General features: G+C 35.0%; 1 protein-coding gene across 4 annotated transcripts; it reads left to right on the forward strand.

Moving 5' to 3' along the window:
• The first annotated feature begins 2,330 nt into the window (after nucleotides 1-2,330).
• On the forward strand, nucleotides 2,331-17,496 carry poc5 (POC5 centriolar protein homolog (Chlamydomonas)). Of its 4 annotated transcripts, none has more exons than XM_088629646.1 (13): nucleotides 2,331-2,454; nucleotides 3,392-3,475; nucleotides 3,716-3,863; nucleotides 5,112-5,213; nucleotides 6,029-6,207; nucleotides 7,684-7,860; nucleotides 8,245-8,349; nucleotides 9,186-9,365; nucleotides 11,609-11,771; nucleotides 13,216-13,355; nucleotides 14,280-14,396; nucleotides 14,853-15,032; nucleotides 16,997-17,496. In XM_088629646.1, the coding sequence occupies exons 2-13, from the start codon at nucleotides 3,392-3,394 to the stop codon at nucleotides 17,141-17,143; spliced, it is 1,722 nt and encodes a 573-aa protein (XP_088485772.1). In that variant the 5' UTR covers nucleotides 2,331-2,454; the 3' UTR covers nucleotides 17,144-17,496. The 4 variants fall into 4 exon arrangements, with proteins under 4 accessions (XP_088485772.1, XP_088485774.1, XP_088485773.1 ...); XM_088629647.1 differs by having other exon boundaries at nucleotides 2,354-2,454; nucleotides 3,389-3,475; XM_088629648.1 differs by lacking the exon at nucleotides 16,997-17,496 and having other exon boundaries at nucleotides 13,216-13,369; nucleotides 14,853-15,018.
• Nucleotides 17,497-17,521: the final 25 nt, after the last annotated feature.

A 17,521-nucleotide genomic window follows, 5' to 3' on the forward strand; every position in this document is an offset into this window, starting at 1 on the left:
ATTGTTTTTTTGCCCAAAGTTAATTTAAGTATGGTCCTTTAGAGTTAATAGGGATTCCTCTTGTTTAAAGTTAACAGTTAATAACTGGACAATAAAAAGTGACACCCCAAGAAGTTCATCTGGCACCAGCCCTAATTGGAGAGATATCATCCAGATGGAGACATTGGCAGTCTCTAGCCTTGAGCTCCACGACTAGTTTAGTGGTGGTCACCACACAGTGGTGACTCAACACTATACCTTGGATAGAAGTCTATCCTTTCTTCCACTAAAAATTGTTTTGTAAAAGTTTTACTTGTCATGTAGAACTTTTTTGTGCTCGGACATTATATCTTCCTTCTTATGTTTAACATTAGCAAAGCATGTCAAGGAGTCTGAGTAATGACTGAGTATAAAAGAGTCTAGAGCTCCTGTGACTGCTTCATTGTATTTTAATTCTATAACCTAATAACTTTAGTCTGGCATCCCACAGTTTCTACTGTCCCAGGACACACAGCAGTTTCACCCCAAAAGACTTAACGATTTATTATTATTATTATTTCAAAATGTTTGGCTTTACTTGAATCAATCCGAGAGAAGGAGAATGCAATAATAAAATAAGTAGAGCTACACACAGACTTAATTAATACCCCCTCCCTCACAAGACATCTCTAACCCTTTTACTTTACTATTAAAATCATGATTAACACTGCTTCTACCATACTTGAACACAGTTCTAATTTGGGTATCTAAACAAAAACTTTTAAAAATACAATTTTGTGCTAAAATTTGTTACCTGCATCTTATTCTATCCTTTGCTGCTTCGATTTGAATAAAATGAGGTGGTGAAGAAAAATGGAAACATTTCCATAGCAACAGCTCGCAGATATTTTTTATTTCCTTTGCAATTAAAGGTAATATTCATCAAGGAATTATGATGTCTTTGGCAATATAATACCCCATTTTAATGCAGTAACCTATTTTCAAAAACATATATTTTAAAAAAAGTGTTGATTTCTCCTGTATTAGGAGGCCTGGACTTTTTTTTCAGGAAAGCTGAATTCTCTGATGTCTGAGGAGGAATGCTGTGAGTCTCAGAAAGCCTCTGTGTGACTCTGAAATCTTGATGGAACAGAACATTTCAAAGGGCAATATAAGTATTCCTTTTTACATAATAAATGTTGTGCTTTGTGCAGTCATGCCATATTTCAGTACTGAAATACAGCTGAAGTATATCATGCTGATTATCATTTTGGGTCAGGGTTTTGTGCACTCACAGAGCAAAGACCTTTAAAAATGCCCCCTGCTCTTTAAGTCTGGGCTTTGTTTTCAAGGACTAGTCTTCCTGGCTGCAGCTTGACAGCATCAAACTCTGTCTTCTGAATTCTGCAACCTGGCCCTGTCACTGTGAGTTTACGTCAATTGTGGGTAATTCCATTAACCAAATAACTGAGGTCCTAACCTTTGGGACTCCTCCTGTACCTATTGCCTGAAGAGTAATAAATCGATGCTAGTGTATTAACTCTTTCGGAGTAGCCTATAGCAGTAACCACCTATCATTGCTGATATTAAGCAATGTGTATTTTTTCCATTCATCGTTTCCATTTTCAGACCACTTTATCCAACACAGGGTCACAGGAGAGCTGCAACCTATCCTAGGAGGCAACACACGCAAGGCAGGATACACCCCTTAAGGGATGGCAGTCCATTGCAGGGCAGACACAGACACAAGCATGGATACACTTACTCCAGGACCAGTTTTCCCATAAGCCAATTATCCTGCCAGCATTTCTTTGGACTGTAAGAGGAAACCGAAACACTGGGATAAAACCCATGTGAACACTGGGAGAACATACAAACTACACAAGGATAGCACTGCAGGTCCAGAACTGCAAGGCTGGAATACAGTATAAGCATTTATAAGGACACAGAAACATAGACTTGTTATGAAGACAGTCTTGCATTCACAATCCAAAATTGTTTTAATTTATTAATTATAATACTTTTACCATTATATTTAGATATTTTTCCAAAATTATTTTTATTCTCGTTTATTGAAATCATAGCTCTTACTTGATGCACAATAACTTTATAACTGTTGTGTATTCGTCAATACTCCTTGGTCTTTTCCGTTTATTTCGAGTTTTATTATTATTTCCTCTACATTAATGTTACACAGCCAACGACTACAGCAGCACCAGCTCCTATCTGGCTACAGGCTCGAAGACAACCGCAATACTGCGGCTCAAAGGGAGGAGCTTTGGCGTCTCTTCCTGCCATGGAGTTGCCACGGATACCATGGTCGATCTGTATCCAATCAGAAAACTCCGTCTATTCTAACTACAGGCTGAAGTAGCCAATCGGATTTTATATTATTAATGTGTTTGTCAGTTTGAAACTGTCAGGAAAATAAGCGAAAAGTTTTAAAGTGGAAACAGATAAGCTGTCACACATAGTTACATACTACAAGAGTTTAAGGTAATTATAATAAGGGCATCTAAACGTCGAAACCTTTAAAAGGTTGATTTGGTTAGAGAACTTTCTGATTAATTAAGCTATGTCATTAAGTTTTATCTGCTGAGATAGCATCGTGCTCCAAAATTTCTCCTTTTTGCTCTAGTTTCGTGACTAAAGTACATTAATCGCTGGCAGACAAAAATATCTTGTATTGTGAGCTGGATTTTTTTTATTTTGGAGAAATATTTGTTGTTGCATCGCAAGAACTTCTAAGGATAGCTTTTTGACATTTGGGGAGTTAGGACCTCCTTTTAAATGCAATTTATGTACCAGATTTAACGAATATTGTTATGATTTATTGTGGCTTTTTCAGTCACAGAACTATCAGATGGGTTTCAAACAGAATGTAGTTATCAGAAATACAAGATCGGAAGATACAATAAATGGAAATAATTTACTGTATTTTACCAGGAGGAGAAATAACGCTTTAGTTTCTTATTTCAGAATGAAAGGTGCAACTTAAATGCATGTTTTGGCCTTATGGTTAACGGTCTTTATTGGATGCCCGGCGCATTAGGATTCTTAATTTCTTAATTTTTGAATTTTGAAGTTGTGTGTTTGGTTTACAGAAAATAAGATAGTAAGATATTAAACTTAAAGTGTCCAGGAAATCTCCATTAAAATTGCTTCTTTCATCCCTCGTCTGCAGTGATATTTGATGTCTTACCATCATACAGTAGTTAAAGAGTATTAAGCAGGAAAAGCTTTTTTTTTTGCATTCTGTTATTCACTTCCTAATTTTTTTCTTACAGTGCAGTTTAATATTTTAAGATCAAAGTATACTGTGATTTATGATCACATGTTCATAATGATTCTTAAAGCAACTCACTGTAAATGCATTAGACTGAGAAACATCTATATACAGAATCTGCTCTTTATCAGAGATTTTTTTCAGCAGATGTCTTCTGATGAAGCTGAGCCAAACAGTCCAGTTCTACCTAAAGATTCAGATCGCGGAAGTTCAGTCTCTTCAGAATTGCAGGTAAGTAAGTTTACTTTGGTTAACATGATTAAATGTAGTGTTTGGTGGCATATTAAAGTATCTATGTTGTATAAAATGTATAGTAACAGTGGTTTTAATGATAAGCAATATCACAAATCTTTACTAAAAGCAACTCTGCAAAGCACCACCTGGAGTGTGGATAGTTTACTGAATAAAATGGTGCTTCTTTGTTATCGGGAGTGATTTTGCTGCATTATTCTGTATCTGACTGTCTGACAGGATGAATATGAAGAGCTGCTTCGCTATGCTGTTGTAACTCCCAAGTTTGAGCCCAGTGCCCTCAGGCAGTCTCAGCATGGCTCTCAGCTGACAGCAGATGGTAGAATCACAAGCTTAGTGGATGATGTTCTTTCCCAGCATTCTGCAGGTACCATTTTCACAGGCTATTGAGGCATTAACATTAAACACCTCAATAACTCCTTGGAATACTTCCCCTGTATGTGTAATTTATTTTATCTGGTCAAGACAGCTCCTTATACAGTATGCTTCAATACTGTAAATGTGTGATCTTGCTGCTGAAACCAATATATACTAAGAGGCATTAAAAAGAAAATGGTATAGTGTCCAGTACCATTTGTTGCTGTTTAGTGTCTCTCATGTTATCTGGACATTTGTGTTAGCATTTTACTTTGTGTCATTAATATTATGAAGTATAAATGTGTTCCAATAAATAAGGTATTAAGACGTACCCTTGTGTTAGAATATGTGGAGTACTGTAACTCCCTTAACAGTTTTGCCTTGAGCCCTGAATGAGTTCACCTTCTCTCTGTGACAGTAAAGACTGTCCTGGTTTATGTTAAGTCAAACAGTGAAGAAACCAGTATGATTTGTTTTTGTGTGAGCAAGGCAAACTACACCAGCTGAAATTCACAGGTGTGAGTGTTACTAAATACACTGAATGAGTGTGGTATAAAAATATATTTTATAATTGCACAATTAACTTTAATAACGAGCAGCAAACTGGGCATCCAAGCACATCCTTAATTGGTGTGAATGTCTGCTACAGAGAAGGCATAATTAAAGAAGAAAAATGTATGAAATTTACTTTTGTGACTTGAAATGGAGTCTACCTGCAGAAGGATTGTGTTACACTGCACAACTCATGTTGTTTGATCATGTTGTCACAACATTGTATGTAACAATGGGTTAGCTCATCTGTGAGTGATCTTTTAATGTTCATGTTTTACTAAATAATATAAACAAGTATATTTGGAAGATACTAAAATGTGTGACAATTCATTCGTTTATGGTCTGCCATTTAGTAGTATCAAGGCAAAAAAAATCAATTTAATGCTTTAAATGGTAATAAACATACCATTGAAAGCTTCTTTTCTTTCATACACAGTATTCAGTAGTTCTTTTTACCTGTCAGTATCATATTATGTAATTAAACATAATTAGTTTGAGAGGTGGTCTGTGAAAAGACTGTAGAGATTTGAAGCTCTTTAGTAGTGATCACCTGGCATGTGGCCAAAATATGTTCTGTCCTTCAGAGGCTGTTTTGCTTTGTAATTAAATTTTGATATTGACGTGGAACCATTTCTAGATTAGAAATTGATATCTTGTGCAATCTTATTTTGTGTTATTTGTTCTTTGCTGCTTGTACGTGCTTCAGGATCAGCTTCTGAGCATGAAGAAAGCAGGCACAAAGAACTAAAGGCACAGAGAGCCCCCACAACAGAAATGGAGCCTGGAGCACAGTTAGAGAAGCTAGAAGGTAAACTTAGATTGCCGCTAGCAGGTTTGCTTCTAAGCCACTTTCTTCAAGGAAACAGGTGTTCAAGAAATGCTGGAGTTATCCCTTTTTTTCTAAACTTTATAATAATTGACTATTTCAGGAGTTTATCTGGTTCATATAAGAGTTTATACAAAAAATATTAAAACATTCCATATTGCTTTGAAAACTTTTTAAGTTGCTGAACCAACTGCCCTTAAAAACGTTTTCATCTTCTTAGAGTTTTGTATAGGAGAAAAAGTCCACTAAACAGTTTTTTAAAGGTAAATTAAAAACATAACTATGCATAAAAGCATTCTTACATGTTAGTGGGCCTAAAAATGATTTGAATACACTGATTGAAATCAAACTTGCTAAATAAAGGTAACATTAACATTTCTAGGACGTACCGCTGCTGTTGATACATACTGTAGCACTGCATTGAAAAGGATACTGGCAAACTAATATTGCATACCCTATAGCAAAGGAACAAGTAAAGGTTTATTCCATGCTGAAAAGAGAAGAATGGAAACACAAAAAGTATCGGCTGTGGAGACACCCAAAGAACACTCCACAGCCGATACTTTTTGTGTTTCCTTTCTTCTCTTTTCAGGATGGAATAAACCTTTACTTCTTCCTTTGCAGCCTACGCATGCTGACCCAGCTACCTGCTTGCACAGCGTATAGTTTTCTTGTGCAAGGGCAAAAGAAAACTAGAAGGAATGTTATGGCATTGGCATGTATGTTTATACCCACCATTGAGAGAAGTTGCAAATGGTGAGACTGTAGTCACACTTCAGGCATGTATGATTTTTCAGGTCAAGACGCGCCCATTAGAATTCTTTTTGAGTCTGATGTTGAATCCGGTAATATGAAAACACCTTCGGAGAGGTCCTTACAAAGAACTCCAGACAACCTAGTCACAGAAATATTTGTTTCTGAAGAAAACATTAATAGAATGGAAAACATACTGGATATCTGGGGCAACAACTTGAAGGTGAGAATGTTCAGGTGTTTATGGGACTTAATATATGCACCTCTAAAATTGTTTTCCTAAATTCACTTAATTTAATCTTAATTATTTTTGTATAATAGCAGATTTTGTGGGCTGGCATTTTACTTTGTCTGTGCTATGATGGGCAAATATGTGGCAGATTACATTAAATACAGCATATGCAAATGCAGAATATTACATGCAGATAGCAAAAAATATAATGGGAAACACATCTTTTAAACAATATGAGATTGGTTCCATCTGAAATGGGGGATTGAACAAAAAAAATGACATTGTTCTAACATTGCTAAACATTTGCAAAATAATATACAGAAACAAAGGGTGACATTCTGTACTTTAGACTAAATAATATTTTTTTTATTATCTTTAATATAGATTTCATTAGTACACAGCAAAAATAACAAATTTCAATTCACTGTCCCAATAAGTAAGCCTTTCACTGTGTGTACAATTTTAATATAATAATTTCATTGTGTTTATGTGATGCTTACATTTTACATCCTGTTTGTAGTGGCCTCATTCTCATTTTATTAATTGTATCCTACCCACTGTGTTGTATTTAAACTCAACCTGAATATTGTAAGCTGTATTGGATGAGGGCATTTGTAAAACATATAACGTTTTTCATGTTTGAACTGTTATGTCCATAATATTGATATTGAATATCATAATATTCAATCTAGCACAGACACTGCTGTATACAAGACATTTTGCAGAAAAAATATTTATGGCAATTGTCTGCATTGGTTTAACTATTTTAAGATTATAGAAAGGAACAAATTGTAATAACAAAGAATGCTTGACAGTGAGTCAGATAGAGTTAATTGGTAAATGTGATGGATTACAACACTCCATATTGTAATCCATATTGATATCTAATTTCTCCTGAGCTGTTGTGATTAACACTGTTAAACTTTCCAGTCATTGTGGGTTAAAAGTTGCTTAATTGTACGCTTCGTTTCTTGTCACACAAACTAAGCTGCAGTAGTAACAGTTATTATATAAGTGAATGTTAAATAAGTTGTTGGTACTCATAACATACATATAAACCTTTAAACAGCAGTGTCCTTTGTTAACCATATGCATTTAAGTCTTATTATGTTTTAATTACATACATATAAGCTGTAATTGTTCAACTATTGCATGATTTACCAGAAATAGACCCAAAATAATACTCTTGTGAATTTCATGTTATTAAAGCCATAGACTAAATGAAGGTCATAGGGCACAATAAACACTATGACAGCTACAATAAACATGTACCAATTAATGCTTAATTTTGCAGTACAGTATTAAGTATCAAATTGGTAAACTACATATGTTGGAGCTATAGGGACTTTTCTGTAGGGAGACACTTTCTGGCTTCTGGAGTATAATGAAAGGTGTTTAATAAGTCTCTGTGACCTTCAGCTTTAAAGGGGCATTTTATACATAAGATATTCTGTACTTCTGTGTCAGGAAAATGTCATGATGGAGCTGAGAAAGTGGAAGGTTTCCTTCATTGAACAGCACAGACGGGAACTGAAGAAGGAAAGGGAAAAACATGCTTCCCAGATGGCTGAGTTTGTGACTGAAATGGACAATCTAAAGGAATTGTTACATACCTACGAGATATCAAACCAAAGGAAGGATGAGGTATGATGAAAATGATGTATTATTAGCATATAGTACATGTGACTGAAACCCATTTCCCAATTACATTACTCTATATTGGACTAACATATAAGAAGTGGACAATTTTGAAAATATAGCACAATTTTTAATTCTTTAATTTTAAAACTTAAGTCAAGTTTAAGAGAATATAGATGTCTCTATGTTAACCTTTGCTGGTAATAAACTTCACATTAAACTGGTTATCTTGGAGAATCTCAGTAGTTTTTTCATTTACCTTTTGTGATAAAGTAATTACATTAGTTGGCTTTGAACATTATTTTTGTAAATCCTGTTTGATGGGCCTATTGTGTTGTCAACTGTGAAGAAATGTATGCTGAACAGTGAATACATTCATTTTATTTCTAGGTGATCTCTAATCTGACCCAAGGCATAGAAAGACAGAGGGAGAAACTTGAGCTGATGCGAACCTTCACTCACTGGAGAATCCAACACAGTGAAGCCAGGGAGGAGGTAACACTGATGGGCATGAATGTGATGGCTGTGTCGCTTTATTGGAAAAGTTTAGTGACTGGAATTCAGCTCAGATGAGGAGCAACAGTGCATGGCTTTCTCTGTGTGCCTTTCATATTGAAAAGCTAACTTTAAGTAAAGATTGACATAAAAGTGTTTGCGTTATTAAATAAAAACAAAAGGATACTATATATTTATTCCAGGTATTTTTGTAAGACTTAAATCATGCAGTAGCTGGGCAGTTTTCTATAGGATTCATTTATTGTTAAGTTTTGTTTTTGTCAAAAACTGCCAAAAAATAAGACATTTAATTAAATGCTTTTGGAGCATTACTTTATTGAAATCTAATGACTAATCTGACAGTCCTGGATTTATGGAAACATAGCCTTTTTTAAAATTCATGAAGCTGGGTTTAAATGTGTACTGTAAATGAAACAGGATATTTATAGAACAGAGAGATGAACATAGAGATGTTAGATAAATGGGTCACTAGAAGGTGTACTGTAGATTGTATTTACTTTAGCTCATCTTTTACATTATTCTAGAAGTACAGGGTAACATTCACAAAACTTGCCGTTTAATTTACAAAGCTGCATTAGCAAGACACATAAAGGTATCAAATAACTTTTATGTGTGCCAATCATTTGGAGCCTTCATAATGAAACCTGGGTGTGTTAATTCTTTTCTCAAGTCAACCGATCATCTTTTAATTTACTCTTAAGCTATGTGGCTGTAATGAATGATGCCAAGTAGAATGAAAACAATTTTTTATGTATTTGTATCTTTTTTATGTATTTGTATCCATGAACGTTTTTCACCCAAGTCTTATTTTTCAGGCTTATGCAAATAGTCTAGCAGATCAGCATTACAGGCTGATGCTGAAGAAGAAAGTGTGGGCAGCCTGGCACTCTGTCATTGAGGTCAACTGGAGAGAGAGAGTGGAGCGTGCCTGTCAGGCAAGAGCTGAGGAGGTCTGCCATCAGTTATCCAGTGACTATGCGGCAAAGATGGCAGAGGTAAATGTGTAGTTCAGGAAGGACTTTTGTTGTGATTTATTGCATATTTATTGTCTTTCAGTTATGTGTTATTTTCAGTTCTTTATTCCACGCATTTGTTTTTTGGGGCATTTTTTCTTGGTACATCTACTGTATGCGTTTTATTATGAAGTGTTAGTCTGAAGTCTCTGAACCAATCACACAAACATTTTTTTTGTCATAACGACAGAAGAATTTGGAAGACTAGAACAAGATTTTACAATGTGTTGCCGTCAGAAAAAAAGCTATTCTGGTTAAAATATGTTGCTAGAAATGTTAATTGTCATTGAAATTAATTGCCATAGCCAAAATGGTTACAATGAGTGAGTATGATTAATGGAGAACATTGCATGAGCCCAACTACCATGAAGCCAGCTCTTCAGTGAAGCCTACTGGTTACTCAGTTCACTTTGTGTGGGTGAAGAAAGTACTTATTGTTCCCTTTCTCATAAATATTAATAGATATTCCTTATCTCTGAGAAGATTCTTGTTCCCAAAAGAAGAACATTCAGAAATAAATTAGAAAAGTTTCTCTAACAAATGTGCTTTGATCATCCATAAACATATCTTCAAAATGTCATATGAATGCATATTTTTGTAAAAATAAAATTATTGTCATATTCTTTCCATTATGCACATACACCTATGATGTCTTTTCATCACTGGGCATTTAAAGATTTATATATTGTTTGCTTTATTACTGATTAAATGTTTGTTAGCATTATTGACACCTAGTGATGAATCTGGGAATTTCTGGTGAGATGTGAAATCTTTGGGAAAAGTAAAACTAAATGCTTAAAAATAATTAAAATGTAGATTACTAGCCTCTGAGATTTGAAGACTAGGTTGTCATATCTGTTAAATGTGAAACTATTATAGGTGGTTATCATATACACAAAATAGTCAGGTTTGTATTTTTTGTGTTAAGTTGCTTAAATTAGATTAAAGTAAATTAAACTACACATTTTAATGACTTTGGGGTGGTTAATTCTTTTAAAAAGACTCGGCTGAAACCTCTCTTAGATGATGACATGCAGGGCTGTGTGAGAGAAACTAGGAAGCTAGGAATGTAGAGAGAGAATCAGATAACGGAGATCAAGTGGAAAGTACTACAGAAACACAGGAAGTTGGAGTTTTGGTTTTCACTAGTCTGAGGACAACCACACTGGGTCTGGGTTAGAAGAAATGAACACAACTCTGTTTTGTCTTGAATGCTCAGAGAATAAGAGAGGAACACATGGAACAGACAATGTATGATAAGGACAATTGATGGATAGAGTTGGATCAATAGTTGATCAACTTCAAGCATGAGAAAGGAGTGTTTAGAAATCAAAGGACTTCAGTAAGGACTGCTCCTAAGGTTGAGTTTCTGATGCCTGCTTGCCAGCTGTAGTTTGAATGGCAGAGGCTCATCTGTGTCTTCTTACCAAGAAGGCAGGCATCAAGATGCAGTATTTCTAGCAACATTCAAAAGAAAAAGAGTGGCTGAGATTTGGTAGTGTCCTAAAGCACAATGGGCCATTGGGCACGTGATTTTGCTAACTGGTAATGTTTGCAAAGCGTGTGGCAATGAAGTAGGAAGATACCTGCACAACACAGTATAAATCTTTAGAAACTGTTTGTGCAAGTCACATGATATTATAGGCACACAGTTATTTGTAATGGTTCATAATGAGACATAATTTTTTATGTCTTTATTGATCCTCACGGGATCAATAAAGTATCTATCTGAAAGTTCTTGTCTTTGGCTGAAAACGTATAAAAAAACTCCAGGTAGAAAGAAATAAACAAATGATGGAAGACTTGAGAGCAGACCTTCTGCAGATGCAGCTCATTTACAGTGATCCTGGTATTTTTGTTATATTTTGATAGTTCTTGTGCAAGTTGTTTTATCATGTTGTGTAGAATTTTAGAAATATGGTGGGTTTTTTTAGGATTCAAGCATTACTGAAATTTAGGAATTACAATGGGGAGTAATTGTATTTTGTTGCATTATTTATTGCAACTAAACTTCTTTTTAAGCAATATGTATGACATGAAATTAGAAATTTAAGACCCATACACAAAAGGCAGTAAAGCATTAAGTACTGGAAGCACTTCCTAATACAAGATGATATGACCTGTGAAAACCATTACTGGACCAAGTAAAACCCTAGCTAATGCAATGAAAATACGCAGTATTATAGAAATGAATGTTAATTTTAATTGAAAATTTTCAATTTCAGCTGTCTGAAGAACTAAGCAATGCAAGAGGGGAGATCCAAAGGCTGCATTCGGAAAGGGACCGATATGAAGATTCCATGAAAAAGGCATTTATGCGTGGGGTGTGTGCCTTGAATATGGAGGCAATGAGCATGTTTCATGGAAGAGAGAGCAGGCTTGAGTCTGGTTAGTAAATTTGAAATGTCCTTGACCTAAAACAAAATTATTTGTGCCATATTCTAAAATGCACTTCCAACTTGATTTTTCTTTACTATGTTCTGAGATCACCATAGTGTAAGACATTGTTATAGAAGAATCGAATTAATTTTGTTGCTGCTTCTGCTGGACACTAAAAAGCTCTTACCTGCCCAGAAGGTCACTTAAAACCTTCATGAAATTCAGAAACAAATTAGCTTGGAACATATTTTCTTTAAAAATTATGTTTCTTTAATTTTTCATTACCGTTCCAGTGCTACTGAATACTACTGTATGTTGCTTCAACTGTAATACCCACAGCCCACCCCTGTGGCAGCAGGAAAACTCCAGACTGGTCCACTTAGTTTACAGGGGAGTGTAACAGGAAGGAGTTGCAAAATTATTACAACATTACAGAAATTTCACTTCCTCCATGATGATAAAAATATTATATTCTGCCCTCCTTAGCATGTTTACAATCTTTTGTGTGTTTGTATTATCCTCATATTGTTGCAATTTTTCGCATTCCCCCACACACTGGAAGAATGCTATTAACAGCTAAAACATCTTTTCATCTTTCTGTTTCATTTTCGGGATTGAATTAACTTCTTTTTGATCCTAAAAAACATCCTAATGTGTAATCTTTTTTTAGGTAAACCTGTTTTTAACTCCCTTTTATTTATTTGTATAATACTCTTTTGACCAAACACAGAAACAGATGAATGCTGACGCAGCTACCCACCTGAACTGCATCTGTTAGTATTGTTTTTGGTCTTTTGTAAATTCTGATTCATTCTTGAATTTCTAAACTTCTTGTGCCACTGATCAGATATTATTTTGATGTATTCCTGTTGTTTAAACATCACTGGAATATCTTTGAAATCCATAGACATTAATATAATAATGCACTTCTCTTAATGTCAGGAAACGTTATATTTTGACGTAATTGGCAAATCAACATCACTCTGAAGTGCATCATACCATGTTCCTGTTGAAGCATTTAAAATGCTGTCATTTTATCCAATCTACTTCGTATGGAAAAACAGTCTTTTTTTTTTTTACTTCTGTTTATTCAGTACAGCTTTCTGATAGCTTTCGCTGTTAAAGTTAACTCGCCTCAACATCGTTTTGTCTGGCTACTAAATCTACTACAGGATCATTATCCGGCGTAAAATAGTACCCTAAACTACCTGCATATTTTTCCATTTCTTCATTAAAAAGACTGAAGTTGAAGTTAAGGGAGAGTACCTTTGCTGTCTGTAGTGAATCTTGCAACTGATGTATGGCAAACACAGGCCTTAGGGAAATCTGATTTCCTTCCCTGAGTTCACATTTCTTTCAGATGAATACTAAGGTTTCGGGAGCCGTTTTGACCTCTTGGATGCTCATAATGTTTATAGCAGCTTGGTTTTCCTTTTCATGTCTGTGTGTGCAGACCGCCCGCCCTCACGGGAAGAGCCTGGCTCCAGCTCCTCGGCTCCCTTCCCGCCCCAGCCAGCCCCCTCAGCCCGCTTCAGCCCAGTGCACCTTGAGCCCCCCGGCCCCCCGGCCAGCTCCAGCGATGCAGAGCAGATGGTACGATCACTGGGGTAAAGTAACTCCAAGAGCGCTGATCACCTCACCGTCCAGGAACATCTGGTCTTTCAGTCTTTTCTCACGTATTTAATTCCAGAGGAATAATATTCTTGTACCAAAACGTATTTTTCTCCTTTTCTCTTCAAGTTTTCAGAATCCCTTGGAAAACTGTATCTTGGTATCTTCAATTACCTTTCCTCAAGTACTGGAAATAGAGAAACACCACTATAAAGTGTTTTTTAAAGGTATCAATTAGAAGAAATACTTACTATGAATTGTTTATTTTCCAAGGAAGAGGCTAGTACACTTTAAACTTTTAATTAGTGTGAATTGGTAATCCAATCCAAGTTTTTTGTGTTGCAAATAGTACACATTTTTATGAGAATGCAAATATAAAAACATATTTGTACAACAATTTGACAAAGAAATAGCCAGCACTGGCTTATGTGTTGAAATGCAATGACGACGTAGAGTAAACGAAATCTTATACACATTATACACATTATACACATTATACACATTATACACATTATACAGTACATTATAAGTAAAAATCTATCAGACCACATGGTGCATTTCCTCATGAAATTGTTGTATTTTGGCTCCTGGAAACTGTCATCTTTGGTACTTTAAATTGTACCACAGAAATAAAAAAAAGGATAAGGGGCTTGTTTGTTCTTGGGAGATTTAAATCCCCTGCTGCCTCTTTATTTGATTTATTTTTGTGTGAGATATTCTTGGAAATGCTGTTCGTGGTTCTCGCCTGGCCAAGATATCTTAAAAACAATGCCACAAGAGGTCACTGTATCAGCATCACATTTAAGTTAATTTTATTCCACAAATAATGTGGCCATCTTTAATAAAACTTTGTTGACATTGAATAGATTGATTACCGTTATTCCCTGTGTATGTGTTTTCTTCTAGTTCATTTCTCATTTTGGACCTAGTAGTGCTGCATCAAGGACAGCAGATTGCATTTCCTCAGCCACCGTTGTCAATAGTGCAGCTCCAACATTCGGCCCTGTATCAGCCCACAGATTGGTAATAGTATTATTGATTTCTTTAAATAAATGAGAAACCATAGAAATGTGATGGCTTTCTAGCTGCAGGTCAGTTTAACGAAAGCAGTTTAGATCTGCAACCACAAATTAATTGTTTTATATAAAACTCCTTAGCTTTTATCAAAGCTAAGATTTCTCATCTTTTATCTTTTTATCAATTATCTATAGTCTACTAAAGTGGTGGCTGTTATTTGGTAACTTTTTCAGTGCAGTGCAATTTTTTTTTTAAAAGTCAATCTCGGTTCAGCAGCAGAACTAAAACTAATGTTATATTAAAATGGTGATAACCTGTCTATTTCCCCAGATTCAGTCATTTCATTTTTATTTCAGTAGCTGTAAAATAGTAAGATGGTAATGGTATTGTATTACTATAAAACTTAATTTAATATTGATTTCTGTGCTTTTCTCTTTTTTTTTTAAACTTTCATCTCCTTAGCCTACTACTCGTGTTGTGACTTCATCCCAGCAAAAAGCCAGCAAGACAATCACAGCCCGCATCACTGGCCGGACAGACCTGGGTCCTAAGAGCAGCAGAGTGACTGGAAATTTGAGTGTCATGGGGGTGGCACCACCCATGAGTTCAGTTGTGGTGGAACGACATCATCCAGTAACACAGGTGGGCTAGTTTAAATCTTCTTAAAACATTTAATTCAACTCGTTTGTAAACATTATTTTAGAAATATAAAATCTAAACATGATTTCATAAATATTTATATGTGTTATATATGGAAAGTATCCATTTTGCATTTGAATGTGCTACAGTATTTATTTAAGTCATTAGAATTAAAGACCAGTGTCTTTAAAGCGAAATGTGATTTTCTTAAGGCACAGTTAACCATTTTTCCATTACTATGGGATGTGAAAAAACTGACATATTATTTTAATAATATTTAGCCTTATGAAATATAAAACGATTATCAATCGTTTAATAATTAAGACCTTCCCATGCATACATTTTTCACACCTCCAAAATTTGCTATTCTAGGTGTTACTAGAACATGTTAGCCAAATCGAGGCTTATCCTTGGTGTACTGCATTGAGTGTGCTGTTTTTTTTACTTCATCCAGAAAATTTAACAGTTCCCTGTGTTTTGAGGGCCTTTTATTAATGGATACACTGATACAGCACCCGTACAGCCATCGTCCTGGTTCAGCACAAATTTCATAACACTTTATTTGAATGAGACAAAAAAGAACTACCTCATAAACTCTAGACAGCACAATAAAAACGACCAGCATTAAATCATATAGCAAAATTATGAATAAGGACCACAGTTATATTAATTTTCAGGTCACATCTCCTTAATGGTGTTTTCCATTATTTTCTCATTACTTTTCTGAAAGCTCCTCAGCTTTCAGAGAACCATTACAAATAACCAAATGAACCGTTACAAATAATAGTATGCATATAATGTAATTAAAAAATCTTCAAAAATCTTTGCAAGGGATTGTACATGTTATGTCATGTTGTGTAGCATTTATGAAGGTGTTATGACAGCTTTTTTAGTGTCATTCAAGTTAAGCGTAACCTGTATCTCAATGACTCAATGTTTTGGGGTAGAGCACTGTAAATTAAATTGCTTATAATAGCAAAGCGATTGTGTTGAGCTAGGTGGCCAGTTACTCAGGAAGAACAAGCAACTTTGCTTTTGACCATTTAGTCTCGGGTACACTGGTTGGTGTAATTACATTGGTTGCAAAATTTGAAACTGGTTGACTTCTATCAACAGTCACTTGCATGTTAGGGTTTTTTGAATGTTAATTCAAAAAGTTTTTGAATGTTCCTAGTTCTGGAAAACATGAACTTGAAATAATTACATGCAGAAAATTATTAAATACAGTACTCATTCCAATATGTTGCCTCTCGGTATAGAATACACTTAATAAAAAAGTATTTTCAGTACTGGATTCCGGAACATCATTGCATAGCAAGGTGGCAAAGGAAATCCGGCACTGCCTCGTAAGCAACTTTGTTCTTTCCTTGGATTTGAGGCTGGTAGACGCTGGTAGAAAGCATTCTACGTTATGTTTCAGAAACACACTGTCCTGTCCCAGGTCCTGACAGCAATCAAGTGGGACTGAGTAAAACTGTTATTTCTGTTAAAGGAGTAATGTTATTTTAAACAAGAGAGAATTATCTATATATGATTATCTGTGCTTATGTGGTAAAAAGTGAAGAATCTTTGATGCTTTTATTTTATTTTTTTAGCTTGGCTTCATTTATAAGCCTCCTAAAGATATTTAATAAGTATTCAAAAAATAGGTACTTTTTCTGTCAGTGGATGACTTTTTTCCTCTATTTTTATGTATTTGTGTGTCTTTGTTTTTTCTTGTCATTTAATAATTAGAACCCCCCCCAAAAAAAGAATACACTTAATAAACAACAGTGGGGGAATCAACGAGGAGAAAACAGACTTGCCTTTTAACCTTTTACGTGTTGGTAGTACTGTCAGTCTCCATTGTTAATCCTCATTCTTATGTATCGCTGCCCTTTCCCAATTTGTCACCATGCTTCTATATGTCTGTTTGACTTTAAGAATGTGATCATTTAATGTGTATTTTGCATTTATCGTTGATCTAGCTCACCATTGGGCAGGCAACAGCTGCAAAGTATCCCCGATCGACAAATCACAGCTCTGCGCCTGCAACAGCTGGGAAAGGCTCAACACACGCTGGGAGAGCTCATCACTCCTCTTCTAACATTCAGTCCATAAAGGTGGTGGAGTGAACTGGCACAAATTCACAAACACTTTCCAAGATTGAACTGAAGGATTGAACTTTGAACAAATCTTAATCCTAATAAAATTAATTTGAAGTGTGTAAAAAATCTTTATTTTTAAAATTGCATTGACTCTTAAATAGCCAGAATTCAGTCTTATTGTGAGGCTTTATTTTTTTTTTACCTTTAGAAAGCATTGGTAATGCATTTTTTTATTTAAATCTTCAGGTTTTTTAAATTATATTCAGCTTTTGTATTGGATATGTATGTTTTGTACATCCTGTTTTTTTTATAATGGAGCCATGGCAACAAAAGTATTCAATACATTTTGAAATTTTAAAATAAAGTTTGATTGCAGTGTCTCAATTCTCAATATTTGGATTTCCA

The sequence above is a fragment of the Lepisosteus platostomus genome, chromosome 4 (assembly GCF_059453375.1).
Source record: "Lepisosteus platostomus isolate fLepPlt1 chromosome 4, fLepPlt1.hap1, whole genome shotgun sequence".
Classification (NCBI taxonomy): Eukaryota; Metazoa; Chordata; class Actinopteri; order Semionotiformes; family Lepisosteidae; genus Lepisosteus; species Lepisosteus platostomus.

Coding starts and splice junctions, on each gene's coding strand:
- poc5 (XM_088629646.1), top strand. CDS start 3,392: ATGTCTTCTGATGAAGCTGAGCCAAACAGTCCAGTTCTACCTAAAGAT. Junction 8,350..9,185: donor ACAGTGAAGCCAGGGAGGAG/GTAACACTGATG, acceptor CTTATTTTTCAG/GCTTATGCAAATAGTCTAGC. Junction 13,356..14,279: donor CCAGCGATGCAGAGCAGATG/GTACGATCACTG, acceptor GTTTTCTTCTAG/TTCATTTCTCATTTTGGACC.